Genomic DNA, 14,842 nt, shown 5'->3' on the forward strand with positions numbered 1-14,842 from the left:
CTGTAAGGATCAGCCCGTCCAGCTGGGCATCATGCACAAGTTAAACCTTTTGGTGTTTTTGAGACGGAGTTTCGCCCTTATTGCCCAGGCTGGAGTGCAATGGCACAATCTCGGCTCACTGCAACCTCTGCCTCCTGGGTTCAAGCAATTCTCCTGCCTCAGCCTCCCGAGTAGCTGGGATTACAGGTGCCTGCCACCACGCCCAGCTAATTTTTTGTATTTTTAGTAGAGATGGGGTTTCACCATGTTGGCCAGGCTGGTCTTGAACTCCTGACCTCAGGTGATCTGCCCACCTCAGCCTCCCAAAGTGCTGGGATTACAGGCGTGAGCCACCACGCCTGGCCAAGTTTAACCATTTATACTACTGATGAGTCTCTCCCTGCTTCCCACCAGCATCTGGAGCAGAAACAGGGACAACAGCCCCTCACCTGCACCTGAGCAACTCTGCTTTACCTGTTACACACATGGGGATTCTGCCAGAGATTACTGTTTGGAAAATTTGTGCTGCCTGGCCCATGAGAGTTCTTGTGCTCTCCTCCCTGCCTCCCCAGCAGCATCCCTTCCTCCCAGCTCTGGCTCGCATCCCGTTGTTTGCCTTTCCTATGCATTTGTTGCCCTCCACAGTGCCAGGCTTAGGACCTAATGCTCCTGTGGCTGAACAGGCTGCCTTCTCTTCTCTCCTGGCTAAGCTTTCTTCGAATGTTAGCTGTGAGACCCATGACTCCTTCTCTGGGAACTCCGCCCCACTGTAACTGTTGCTCACCTGCCTCCAAACTAGACAGGAAGTCCTTCAAGTGCAGGAACAGGGCTTTTTCCTCTCTGGCACAGCACCTGGTGCACACTAGGGACTCAGTACCTGAATGGATGGACAATGCTTATTGGCAAAATTATCACTGCTCAGTGTGCCTTTTCCTACCCAGTCTGAGTCTCTTGAGAATGCTCTTGGAGAATGAATCTGTGGTTACTTTTACACCTACAGGGCTTAGGGTTTCCTGAGCAAATAACCTCCTTTCTCCCTCTCTTCTTGGCACATCAGCTCACCCGACGACTGCCGCCCATCAAAGAAGCTAAGCCTCGGTTACAGAAGCTCTTCCGGGACTTCTGGCTATATTCCGTTCTGATGGGATTCGCTGTGGAGGGCTCAGGTAGGGGGATAATCTCTCTCCCGGGGAAGATGGAGTGCAGAATGAAGATAAAGGTGAGGTCAGAGCCCATGTAATTATGAATATGAGCATGTTTAAATGAGTCCACATGCAGCTGCTTCTTCCTGCAAGTATTAGCAAGTGTTACTGTCCCCAGATGTAGTTTAGGGTGCTGAGAATGCCGCACACCTTAGGAAAAGTCTGTCCAAGTTAGGTAATAGACTCATTTGTGTGCCTAGTTTTTGGGATAATTGTCTCAAAGGACCCATGACTATAGAAATGGTCAGTCGACCTCACTGCTGTGCTTTCTGACCAAGGTGATTTCCTCATTTGTGTTCACTTTATTGCAGGACTCTGGCCGGAAGAGTGGTACGAAGGGGTCTGTGAAATAGCCACCAAGTCCCCCCTGCTCACCTTTCCCAGCAAGGAGCCACTGCGGTCCGTCCTCCAGTATAACTCAGCCATGAAGAACGACACAGTCACCCCTGTAAGGATTCACATCTCATTTTTACCATGCTCTCTGGGCCAATTAGGGCAGATCCTTTCATTGCCATTATTAACACATGTTGCCAGCCACTGGGACCTGTTTGTCCTGGGAGGTGCCCCCTGAGCCCTTGGATGTTTCTCTCCCTCCAGGCTGAGCTGAGTGAGCTCCGCAGCACCATCATCAACCTGCTGGACCCCCCTCCCGAAGTGTCCGCACTCATCAACAAGCTGGACTTCGCCATGTCCACCTACCTTCTCTCTGTGTACCGGCTGGAGTACATGAGGTACACGTGCCTTCACCACCATGCACATCCACATTTGAGCAGGGTTTTCATTTTTGTGCCCTCGTAAGCGTGAGACTTTTTTCAACTCCTCCCAAGACATGCAAACTTTCTGAAAAACCAAGCAAAAACACCTTCTACTTTTCTCGTATGCCCCTCATTCATGACCACCAAGTACCACATCTGGTAACACCTCCCAGTATCTAAGCTCCGCCTTATCCCCTCTCTAATAGGAAACAGGCTTCTGGGCAGTCGCAGTCAGTGTTGTGAACTCAGCCCACGGGCTGAGCGAGGCCCTTCTGAGGACCCAGCCTCACTGAGTGCGTGTCTAGGGCACTCACTGAGCTGCCCAGGACCACGGTTGAGTACAAACAGCAAATGCAACATGAGGTGGGGCCGGCTCCAAAACAATCCTGCATGTGGCCCGACGCTCAGGACACACCTGTGGCCACAGCAGTCCTAACAGCAGTAGTAACTCTTTGGAGCTACAGCTGTTATCATGTTGACCTCAGAAGTAAACGTGAATTGAGTGCCTGTGCTGTACCAGGTACTGTGCTGCATTACCCACGTTTACCACTCCCGACATGCCTGTGAGGTAGGCGGTGTTATACAGACCCACTGTGCTGAGGCCTCAGGCACCCTGGGATAGCAACTGAGTACATTGTCTACAAAATGATGATTCCTGTCATCAAGAAAAGGTCAAATTACACTCAGCTTAAGTCATGGGAGAGTGCAGATAAGTCGTAGAATAATTCCTTTCACAAATGATTTGAGAAAGAAAGTGTCCTAAAAGAAAGGCTATTTGGAAAACACTATTTTAGCCTTTCTTTGTTGCCACCAACCCTCTGGTAAAATAGTCCTTGAAAGCTCAATACATAAAAGGAAGGCAGAGTGCTTTGGTTGCATCAGAATGCACCCCCACCCTCCTGCTCAGTCTCCTCCGCCCTGCCCTCAGCAGCCCAGGGCTCCACACAGAGCCAAATATGGAAACCCATTCTCCCCAAGTCCCACAGAGCCAAGGGAGTTTTGACTTTGGTCTTTTTTCATTATAAGTGTCTTTTATTTTGGCCGGACATGGTGGCTCACACCTGTAACCCCAGCACTTTGGGGAGGCCAAGGCAAGTGGATCACCTGAGGTCAGTTTCAAGATCAGCCTGGCCAACATGGTAAAACCCCGTCTCTACTAAAGATACAAAAATTAGCCAGACGTGGTGGCGGACGCCTGTAATCCCAGCCACTCACTTGCCTCACTTGCCTCAAGTGAGGCAAGAGAATCACTTGAACCCGGGAGGCAGAGGTTGCAGTGAGCCAGGATCATGCCACTGTGCTCAAGCCTGGGCAACAGAGCGAAACTCCATCTCAAAAGAAAAAAGTGTCCTTTATTTTCAGTTATAAAAGTAATATAAGAACATTGCACATGCAGCCAGGCGCGGTGGCTCACGCCTGTAATCCCAGCACTTTGGGAGGCGGAGGCGGGTGGATCACAAGGTCAGGAGATCAAGACCATCCTGGCTAACACGGTGAAACCCCGTCTCTACTAAAAATACAAAAAATTAGCCAGACGTGGTGGCAGGTGCCTGTAATCCCAGCTACTCGGGAGGCTGAGGCACGAGAATGGCATGAACCCGGGAGGTGAGGTAGAGCTTACAGTGAGCCAAGATCGCACCACAGCCCTCCAGCCTGGGCAGCAGACCGAGACTCCATCTCAAAAATAAAGAACATTACACAAAAATGGCTAAGTGCGGCCGGTCGCAGTGACTCACACCTGTAATCTCAGCACTTTGGGAGGCCGAGGCAGGCAGATCATGAGGTCAGGAGTTTGAGACCGGTCTGACCAACATGGTGAAACCCCGTCTCTACTAAAAATATAAAAATTAGCTGGGCGTGGTGGCACATGCCTGTAATCTCAGCTACTCAGGAGGCTGAAGCAGGAGAATTGCTTAACCCAGGAGGCAGAGGTTGCAGTGAGCTGAGATGGCGCCACTGCACTACAACCTGGGCGACAGAGTGAGACTCTATCTCAAAAAAACAAATGGCTAGGCAGTGGCTCATGCCTATAATCCCAGCACTTTGGGAGGTGGGAGGATCACTTGAGCCTGGAAGTTTTGAACTTGTGCAACAGAGCAAGAACTTGTCTCTACCCCCCCCCCAAAAAAAAAAAAAAAAAAAAAAAAAAAACAACCTAGCCAGTTGTGGTGGAACATGCCTGTAGTCCCAGCTACTTAGGAGGCTGAGGCAAGAGGGTTGCTTAAGCCTAGGATGTTGAGGCTGCAGTGAGCTATGATCAAACCACTGCACTCCAGCCTAGGCAAAAGACACTGTCTCAGAAAAACAGAACATTTATGCAAAATCTTGCAAAATAAGTAGAGAGAGAAAAAAACCACTGACCTCACCATCATCCCCTATAGCCTGTTAGTATAGCTGCTTGTAGTCTTTTTTCTGAACAATATATTTTCAAAGAAAAAACAGCCAAAACAAAACAAGCCAGACCCAAACAGAGCAAAAACATGGCTTTCATCCCAGCATGCATGGCTAGAAGAGGTATCTCCAGACCCTCTCAACCTCATGTGGTTTGAAGGCAAAGCTACCTCTGCCTTTCCCACAAGTATGCCCCTGAGTAATTTTCTCAGGTTCTCAGGACAGGCTCTTAACTGGCAGAGGAAGACTCTAAGAGGCAGCCCATAGCAGCTCCTGTGAGCCCACCTTCCACCTCGGGCTGCCTACCAGGCCCTTGAGGGCACTCTATTAGCATAGAGAGGCAACCTCAAAGCCTTTATTCAGGAACTTGGCCCAGGTTCCCAGCCACTGGGTATTGAGAGAACTTTAAAACCACGAAGTGGAGAATTTGGGAAATCAAGTTAAAGGTGTGTGCACGTGCACACTCGAATGCGTGTGCTGAAAGCCACCTGGCCTGCCCTCCTGAGGCTTAACTCTTGACAGGCTGGCGCAGAGGCCAAAAGACGTGGCCTGCCAAGCCGCTGCTGCCTTAGTGGAGCCCCTGGAACTCTGAACAGCCCTTTACAGCACCCATGGGACAAGTGTATGCGCTTTTTCCTTTTTCTCCTTTTCCCCCTGAGGTTAAAGATATTTTTTACCATAAAAGAAAAATATACAGGGTGCGTAAAACAAAAAAGAAAAGAGGAAACACTGGAATAGTACAGAAGATGCTAAAGATGAAAAAAGACAGGTGTCACCTGTCTTTAGTAGATGTGAATACCTCGTTTCTACTATCCTACTGTTAATGGCCTCTTAATTTCCCTCTAGAAATTTTCTGTGCATAGGCAAGCATGCGTAGCCTACACATACACATGCACAGACAGGCCTTTAGGAAACCTGTCAGTGGGATCATGCTGGACATGTGTTCCCTGCAGCTTGCTTTTTTCTGTTAATATATGTCTCGGACATTTTTTTGTAACAGCACATGTAGAGAGCTGCCTCTTGTGTGGTGGCTGCATGATGTGTCATCGAATGGGTGTACTTTGGCTTATCTGCCCAGTCTTCTGTTGATGGACATTCAGAGTCTTTCCATTTTGGGTAATGCCATCAGTGCTATTAGGAGAATCCTTATGCATGTAACCCTTAAGATATATCCTAATGGTGGGGCTGCTGGAGTGAAAAATATGGGAATGTGTAATAGATGGTGCACGTCACCCTCCAGAAAGTCCACGTCAGTGTACGCCCTTATGAATGGCAGAAGGCAAATGTTCTTCACAGCCTTACCACTTATGGGCGGTGTCAAATCTGTGATAGGGAGGGCCTGGATTTTTCAAAATTTATCTAAAGCTGTTTTCTTCTTAGGGTACTGCGTTCAACAGATCCTGATCGCTTCCAGGTAATGTTCTGCTACTTTGAGGATAAAGCTATTCAGAAAGACAAATCTGGTAAGCTCATTATTGTGGTGCTTTCATGATGAATTGAACTTTAATAGGATAAAAAGCAGTACTACTTCCTCTTTTCTGTCTACATGTAGAAAATGTTTTATGAAGTTACATACTACATTAGAAAGATCAGTATAAAACATATAACCTTCAAATGTATACCTTAATGGTTCTGCCACTGGTGCAAGGGCCCCAAAAAGAAGGATGGTCATTCTAGCCCACTGTCTATGCTCAGGTGTGCTCCAGCACTCATCTAGAGGGACCAGGGCTTCTCGGATGGTCACTGATGGACCTGCAGCATCTTGCTGTTGCCAGAGAGCAGTCATGGTTTTTTAACGTCAGGAGCAGGGAACACAGTAGCTCGTGCCTGTAGTCCCAAGTTACTCGGGAGGCTGAGTGGGAGGATCGCTTGAGCCCAGGAGTTCAAGGTTAGAGTGAGCTATGATCATGCCACTGCATTCCAGATGCAACTTGTCGTCAGACCCTGAGTGCACAGAGGGCCTCAGCTGTTAACAGCCCTAGCCCAGAAAACCAACTCCTAGGAAGACAGAGAAATGGTGGAAACTGTAGGAAGGCATAAAAATGTTACAATTACCAAAACCCCATGAAGACAAAGCTAAGATAAGAATAAAAAGGAGAGATGGAAACTGGGAAGAGTACAAGGAGACTGGATTGATGGAAGTGTCCTCTAGATTGTTTGGGTAGTGGTCGCATGAGTGTATACAGTTGTTAAGTCATGGAATTGAACACATAAGAGCTGTGGATTTTATTATATGCAAATTATACCTCAAATTTTTAAAATTACAAAAGGCTAATATTAAGTAGTTTTATAAAAGTGTATTTAGACAGGCCGGGCGCGGTGGCTCAAGCCTGTAATCCCAGCACTTTGGGAGGCCGAGACGGGCGGATCACGAGGTCAGGAGATCGAGACCATCCTGGCGAACACGGTGAAACCCCGTCTCTACTAAAAAATACAAAAAAAAACTAGCCGGGCGAGGCGGCGGGCGCCTGTAGTCCCAGCTACTCGGGAGGCTGAGGCAGGAGAATGGCATAAACCCAGGGGGCGGAGCTTGCAGTGAGCTGAGATCCGGCCACTGCACTCCAGCCCGGGAGACAGAGCCAGACTCCGTCTCAAAAAAAAAAAATGTATTTAGACAATAAAAAGATATTAAAATAGAGACAACAAAGGAAAAAGTTAAATACTGCATAGAAGCACTTTTTGGCCAGTTTTAGTGTAAGGGCACTAAGAAGTCTGATTTATAAGGTGTTTAAAATCAAAAATTTAAAAGATGCTGAAATATTAGACCTGAGTTTTAATTAAATGCTTAGAATAATTTGATTATTTTTGCAATTATGGTGAAATCATGTTTAAGTGTGCAAGAGAATTGGGGAGAATCCACAAATTTTGATTAACTGTATGAATAAATTCTTTGAGGCATGCTTATTGATAAATTCTTGAGATTGACAAATTTAATATTAATGAAAGTGCAACTAGCAGTGTGTAGTCCTTTCCGCACCGGAAGCCGTTGATAGGTTGGTGAATCTATCAACTTGTTCTTGCCTATGGAGAAATTATTTCTGATAACTACTTGTACCATTTTTTCTTTTGTTGAAAAATCAGGCTGGGCACAGTGGCTCACGGCTGTAATCCCAGCCCTTTGGGAGGCCGAGATGGGTGGATCACCTGAGGTCAGGAGTTCGAGAGCAGCCTGGCCAACATGATGAAACCCCATCTCTACTAAAAATAAAAAAATTTAGCCGGGCGTGGTGGCTCACACCTGTAATCCCAGCACTTCGGGAGGTGGAGGCGGGTGGATCACAAGGTCAGGAGATCCAGACTATCCTGGCTAACATGGTGAAACCCCCTCTCTACTAAAAATACAAAAAATTAGCCGGGCGTAGTGGCAGGCACCCTGTAGTCCCAGCTACTCAGGAGGCTGAGGTAGGAGAATGGCGTGAACCTGGGAGGCAGAGCTTGCAGTGAGCCAAGAACGTACCACTGCACTCCAGCCTGGGTGACAAAGCGAGACTGTCTCAGAAAAAAAAAAAGAAAGCAGCCTCTCACTACCCTTGAGCATCTGTCCAGGTCACACTGACAACTTTTCAGATTGCTGAGGTCCCGCTTACCTTCATAAAAAATATCTATGAAAGGCCTCTTTATGTCTCAGGCTCCATGCTGGGCATGAGGTGCAAAGCTGATAGCACCTGCCTTGTCTCTCTGCCTGGAGGCAGAGGGCAGACCTGGCATGTAGTCATGCAAATTAAAAACACTGGATAGAGAAAACAGCATGATGGAGTGTGAATTGGCATTTTATTACAGTTCTTCATCTGCACTGTGATGATCACTGTGTTCTGTTGCTTTTTCTTTTCTTTCTTTTTTTTGAGACAGTGTCTTGCCCCGTCTCCCAGCCTAGAGTGCAGTAGCACAATCTCAGCTCACTGCAACCTCCACCACCCAGGCTCAAGTGATTCTTGTGCCCTAGCCTCCCAAGTAGCTGGAATTACAGGTGTGCACCACCACACCCAGCTAATTTTTGTGTTTTTACTAGAGACGGGGTTTCACCATGTTGCCAGGCTGGTCTCGAACTGCTGGCCTCAAGTGATCCACCCACCTCAGCCTCCCAAAGTGCTGGGATTACAGGCGTGAGCCACTGTGCCTGGCCCATTCTGTTGCCTTTTACAGCCTACTTGGCACCCCTGTAACAGTGAGCATATCCGGTGCTCAGATCTTGGTTTTTTTTTTTTTTTTTTTTTTGAGACAGAGTCTCGCTGTGTCTCCCAGGCTGGAGTGTAGTGGCGTGATCTCGGCTCACTGCAAGCTCCGCCTCCCGGGTTCACGCCATTCTCCCGCCTCAGCCTCCCAAGTAGCTGAGACTACAGGCGCCCGCCACCACGCCCGGCTAGTTTTTTGTATTTTTAGTAGAGACGGGGTTTCACCATGTTAGCCAGGATAGTCTCGATCTCCTGACCTCGTGATCCACCCGCCTTGGCCTCCCAAAGTGCTGGGATTACAGGCTTGAGCCACCGCGCCCGGCCCAGATCTTGGTTTCTAATTAGTATTCTCCAATAAAAGGAACCAGGGCTCCATGGAGAAATGGTTGATTCTAGGGAGCCTGTACAGGATGAGCCTGGGGCACCCTGTTGCACCAGAAAGTAAGGATACACCAATAAAGAAGAAAAGAGAAGACATGGGGCCTGTCCAAATGACACAGGAGCCAGCCTGAAAGAACTCCCAGTGGCCAAAGCTGGAATGATTTGAACAGAATAAATAGTATTGGATTATAACCCAACAAATAAAAATCCACGGTTCTGTAATGATTAGACTATCAAATAAATTAAAAATGGGGAAAAAGGCTGAACCTTCCTTACAGAATTCCAACTACTATTAATAAAAATAGAAGGGGCTGGGCACAGTGGCTCATGCCTGTAATCCTAGCATTTTGGGAAGCCAAGGCAGGAGGAGCGCTTGAGCCCAGGAGTTCAAGACCAGCCTAGGCAACAAAGTGATACCCTGTCCCTAAAAAATAAATTTTTGTTTTGTTTTGTTTTGAGATGGAGTCTCACTCTGTCACCCAGGCTAGAGTGCAGTGGCACAATCTCGGCTCACTGCAACCTCTGCCTCTCAGGGTCAGGCCCTTCTCCTGCCTCAGCCTCCCAAGTAGCTGGGATTACAGTGGTGCGCTACCATGCATGGCTAATTTTTGTATTTTTAGTAGAGACGGGGTTTCACCATGTTGACCAGGCTGGTCTCGAACTCCTGACCTCGTGATTCACCCACCTTGGCCTCTCAAAGTGCTGGGATTACGGGCGTAAGCCACCGTGCTTGGCCAACACTTTTTAAAAAGTAGAAAGAACAAGGAAAATAGAAAATTCTTGTGACAACCATAGTAACTACTGCAGGCAGAATTCATTCATGGATGCCAAAGTAAATGGGCAAAATCTTAAAGAGAAACATGATGTCTGCATAACTTCAAAGTATCTTCCCCAAAATATCAATCACTATGGTGGCTGTAATTCTCATCCACAAATTTCTTTCAGGTGGTAGCCCTTAATTCCTTGGCTCTGAGTGTGGGCTGTCCTTAGTGACTTTCTTCTAAAGAATGGAGAAAGGGGGGCCGGGCGCGGTGGCTCAAGCCTGTAATCCCAGCACTTTGGGAGGCCGAGACGGGCGGATCACGAGGTCAGGAGATTGAGACCATCCTGGCTAACACGGTGAAACCCCATCTCTATTAAGAAATACAAAAAACTAGCCGGGCGAGGTGGCGGGCGCCTGTAGTCCCAGCTACTCGGGAGGCTGAGGCCGGAGAATGGCGTGAACCCGGGAGGCGGAGCTTGCAGTGAGCTGAGATCCAGCCACTGCACTCCAGCCTGGGCGACAGAGCGAGACTCCGTCTCAAAAAAAAAAAAAAAAAAGAATGGAGAAAGGGGACCGGACATGGTGGCTCACACCTGTAATCTTAGCACCTTGGGAGGCTGAGGCAGAAGGATTGCTTGACCCAGGAGTTCAAGACCAGCCTGGGCTACATAGTGAGACCCCCAGTCTCTACAAAAATTTAAAAATTAGCTGGGCATGGTGTTGTAGATCTATAATCCCAGCCGCCAGGGAGGCTGAGGTGGGAGGATCCCTTGAGCCTGGGAGTTCAAGGTTGTAGCTGAGCTATGATCTCACCATTGCACTCCAGCCTGAGCAACAAAATGAGACCCTGTCTCAAAAAAAATAGAAAAAGGGAAAAATGGTAACTCAAACCAAGTGGTCAAGGTTAGCTTCACCAGTAATAAGAGATACTGTTACCACATACCCCTTACGTGATGCAGAAAGAGCACATCCGGGCCAGGTGCGGTGGCTCACGCCTGTAATCCCAGCACTTTGAAAGGCCAAGGCGGGCGGATCACGAGGTCAGGAGATCGAGACCATCTTGGCCAACATGGTGAAACTCTGTCTCTACTAAAAATACAAAAAATTAGCCAGGCATGGTGACAGGCGCCTGTAGTCCCAGCTACTCGGGAGACTAAGGCAGGAGAATGGTGTGAACCCAGGAGGTGGAGCTTGCAGTGAGCCAAAATCATGCCACCGCACTCCAGCCTGGGCAACACAGTGAGACTCGATCTCAAAACAAAAGAGCACATCCACTCTATGGAGTTCTCCCCCAAATCCTGTAACCCTGGTCTAATCGTGGGCAAGCATCAGACAAACCTAAATTAGGGAACATTCAACAAAATAACTGTTCTTCAAAAGTGTCAAAGTGACAAAAGACATTGACAGACTGAGGAGTCACCACATATTGGAGGGGAGTAGGAGACACAGAGATTAAATGCGATCTGGTGTCCTGGGTTGGATGCTGAAACAGAAGAGGGGCACGTGTGGGAGGCATGGAAAATCCAGACGAAGTCTGAAGTTTAGGTAATAGGATTATATCAATATCTGACTCAGTTTTGACACATCAGCCTGGTTACTGCAGATGTTAAAATCCAGGGGAGCTGGGTGAAGGGTATATGGGAGCTCTGTGCTGTCTTTGCCACTCTGTAAGTCTGAAATCATTTCAAAAGAAAATGATTGAAAGTTGCTAGTATTCTCTCTCTGTTGCTGCACCTTATCTGTGGAAACCTTCTTGTTTCAGGGATGATGCAGTGTGTGATTGCAGTCGCCGACAAAGTATTCGATGCCTTCCTGAACATGATGGCAGATAAAGTAAGCCTCTCCTGCATGAATGCGTCTGTCTGCTGGAGGCACCTGGGGCACTGCTGTACCTGTTTCTTTTGCATCTCTAGGCCAAGACCAAGGAGAACGAGGAGGAGCTGGAGCGGCACGCTCAGTTCCTGTTGGTGAACTTTAACCACATTCACAAGAGGATAAGGAGGGTGGCAGACAAGTATCTGTCTGGTCTGGTGGATAAGTAAGCTCATTTTCCTGCTAATGTTTTGTGTGTATGTTTATATACTTCTGTGATTTCAAATGCCGGGAAATATCATCCTTGTATTATTAGCCTAGGAAAAATTGGAGTCAGAATGAAAACTCTTAAGGCGATGCAGCCTCCCTCCAATGTCAGTGAGTTTGCTGAGGTGTCTGAATTTTGGTCCAGAAACTTCTGTTCATTCTGAGCTGTTAATGTTACTTACAGCACGTTTGCTGGGTGCCACATCACTGTGTCTCTCAATCCCACCCACCCTGACTCCTCAGTCTGTCAATGTCTTTTGTGACTTTGACACTTTTGAAGAACAGTTATTTTGTTGAATGTACCCTGGCAAGACCTGGTGCACCATCTTCTAGCCCAGGGCCCAGCCTGAGGTCCCCTGGTAGAATCAGTATCTTTGGGCTTCTCAGGAACAAAAGCCCACACAGCCCCTTCTCTGCTATACACTCTTTGTGCTGGGAGCCAAAAGAGACCCTCTTGGGACATGTCCCCACACTGATGAGAACTCTCAGAGGTGGGCTGGGCCAGCTTCTCCAAGGTGAGAAGGCCAGAGGCAGCAAAACACCCAGACGGAGGCTGCCTACGGCTCCCCAGAGGTATCCAGCGGTTCTGGAGCCTGTTGCAGATGCTGTGTGCCTGGTCCAGGCAGCGGCACCATCAAGGGTAGTCAGGAGCCAGCCAAGGGTCATGAAAATGAGTCCAGCACACACGTGGTGTGTGTCTGAGCTGGGCCTCCTGAGCAGTGGGCCACTGGTGGGTCACAGCTGTGCAGAGACACCTCTCCTTCAGCCCTGGGGCCATCAGAGCCCTTGGCCTCTCTTACCCCAGGGTGTCAGGTAGATACTGCTGTTTTCTCCATTATGTGAGAAATAATGGAGAACCCTGGTCAGAAACTAAGAGGATTGCTTTGGGAAGTGAGGGGTGCCCTGGCCAGTGCATAACCAAGGCAGTTGGTGTCAGGTTTATAGCAGGTCACTTGGGACATGTCTGGCCTTAAGAAGTGGGTCTGGCAGGGGCCTGGGGAGCCTTTCTGACCAGGCACTGCTCACCTTGCTGCAGTGAGCCTGAGGAGGCAAGGCATCCTGCTGCAAAGGCCTCCCGACCTCCCCCTTCAGCTGGCCTGCAGCAGGTATGGGCTCTGACTGGCAGCTGAGGGGGTTCCTAGAAGCAGACCTTCCTTGGAGGTTTGGCTCTTGGTCCTGAGAGCCGGCTCTTTGTGCAGGTTTCCCCACTTGCTCTGGAGCGGGACTGTGCTGAAGACCATGCTGGACATCCTGCAGACCCTGTCACTGTCCCTGAGCGCTGTGAGTGTCCCCAGGAGACCTAGGGCCCAAACACTACCAGCACTACCACCACCCCGCCAGCCCTGTCCGCCCTGTGTTGTGGCTTGCTTCTCTGACAATAAGCCTGAACCTAATTAATGCTACAGGTGTCAAGTTGGGGGTGAGGGGGCCCAAATTCACCTGGTGTTTTGCAGTAAGTTGCATCAAGTATGGAGGCCTGTCACAGACAGACAGTTGGTGGGAAGGGGTGGCCCATGTGCTTGCTAGTGGCAACTTGGGGAAGGCAGTTTGCAAAACGGAGTCTCGCTGTACTTGCAGGATATTCACAAGGACCAGCCTTACTATGACATCCCCGACGCCCCCTATCGGATCACGGTTCCTGACACATACGAAGCCCGTGAGGTAGGCCTGACACGATCCCCTGCATTAAGGGCCATCTTTACCACAGTTCCCTGAATATGTCCACAAGGTGGTCATCCTGCATGAGCTCACCCAGTCCCCAGCAATTTGAGGTGTGGGTGGTACTGGCCACATCCCCCAGTGAGGAGACCAAGCCAGTGAGGAGACCAGGCCCCATCGTGTGCAAGGGGAGCTGGCTGCCCCCAGGTTGCTCTGTCTTCCAAGTCCAGCTCTCCCACCTCAGCCATGTTGACTCAGCTGTGTCCTCAGTTTAGCTGCATGATTTTCAGGTGGACTTCACTTCTTTTTTTTTTTTTTTTTTTTTTTTTTTGAGACGGAGTCTCGCTCTGTCACCCAGGCTGGAGTGCAGTGGCCGGATCTCAGCTCACCGCAAGCTCCGCCTCTCGGGTTCACGCCATTCTCCTGCCTCAGCCTCCCGAGTAGCTGGGACTACAGGCGCCTGCCACCTCGCCCGGCTAAGTTTTTGTATTTTTAGTAGAGACGGGGTTTCACTGTTAGCCAGGATGGTCTCGATCTCCTGACCTCGTGATCCGCCCGTCTCGGCCTCCCAAAGTGCTGGGATTACAGGCTTGAGCCACCGCGCCCGGCCTGGACTTCACTTCTCTGAGGTGCACTGACATTTTATTATTGTGGTAATAGGGGAACATGCCTTTGACTTGTGCTATCCCATGGGGAAACTGGCAGAATAAATCACTCCAAAAGAGGAGGATATACTGGGTCTCTCCTCTCCCCAACTCGGTCTCAGAGCCCTCACTATGGCAAGACTGAAACTCAGCTCACAGCTCCTTCAGCCTGGGCTGAGTCATATCCTACCTCTGGACCTCCCTTCCAGACCAGCTGTCAATGGCGAGTTTCCCACAGAGTGGTGTGGCACTGAAGAGAATTTTGCCACCCAGAGCCTGCCCTTCCGTCCAGTCCCAGACCCAGGACACAAGTTGCACAGTGGCTCTGTGACATGTTACTCATGTAGATTCTGCCACAAACCTTGTGCCGGAATTACAGACCACAGTGTGTGTGGGCTTCCTGGCCCCAGGCGCCCTGAGGTTCAAACTTAGTGACTGTGCTAGTCTCTTGGGTTGCTGTAGCAAAAGACAATGGACTGGGCAGCTTTAAAGGACAGACATTTATTGTCTTACAGTTCTGAGGGCCGAAGTGTAAAATCAAAGTGTCCGCAGAACTGGTTTCTGCGGAGACCTCTCCTTAGCTTGTGAATGGCAGCCTTCTCCTTATGTCCTTACGTGTTCTTCCCTCTGTGCACACCCTCCTCGCTGCTCCAGTATTTCTGTGGGTCCAGATTTCCCCTCCACACATGTAAGGAAGGATACTGTCCAGATTGGATCAGGACCTACCCTGTTGGCCTTTTAATTGAATCACCTCTTTAAAGCCCTGTCTCCAAATGAGCTCTGCTCTGAGGTACTGGTACCAGTTAAGGCGCAGCAT

The 14,842-nt window shown here is 49.1% G+C and overlaps 1 protein-coding gene across 2 annotated transcripts in view; it reads left to right on the forward strand.

The window, feature by feature from the left end:
• The window catches only part of LOC105480668 (phosphatidylinositol 4-kinase alpha), a 146,876-nt gene that overhangs the window by 87,569 nt on the left and 44,465 nt on the right, over positions 1-14,842 (forward strand). For both annotated transcript variants that reach the window (XM_071080046.1, XM_071080047.1), the window contains exons 20-27: positions 1,037-1,145; positions 1,493-1,629; positions 1,779-1,912; positions 5,708-5,790; positions 11,406-11,476; positions 11,557-11,681; positions 12,922-13,003; positions 13,301-13,384. In XM_071080046.1, coding sequence (XP_070936147.1) covers positions 1,037-1,145; positions 1,493-1,629; positions 1,779-1,912; positions 5,708-5,790; positions 11,406-11,476; positions 11,557-11,681; positions 12,922-13,003; positions 13,301-13,384 — 825 coding nt within the window. The remainder of the gene's footprint in view (positions 1-1,036; positions 1,146-1,492; positions 1,630-1,778; positions 1,913-5,707; positions 5,791-11,405; positions 11,477-11,556; positions 11,682-12,921; positions 13,004-13,300; positions 13,385-14,842) is intronic.

The sequence above is a fragment of the Macaca nemestrina genome, chromosome 15 (assembly GCF_043159975.1).
Source record: "Macaca nemestrina isolate mMacNem1 chromosome 15, mMacNem.hap1, whole genome shotgun sequence".
Classification (NCBI taxonomy): Eukaryota; Metazoa; Chordata; class Mammalia; order Primates; family Cercopithecidae; genus Macaca; species Macaca nemestrina.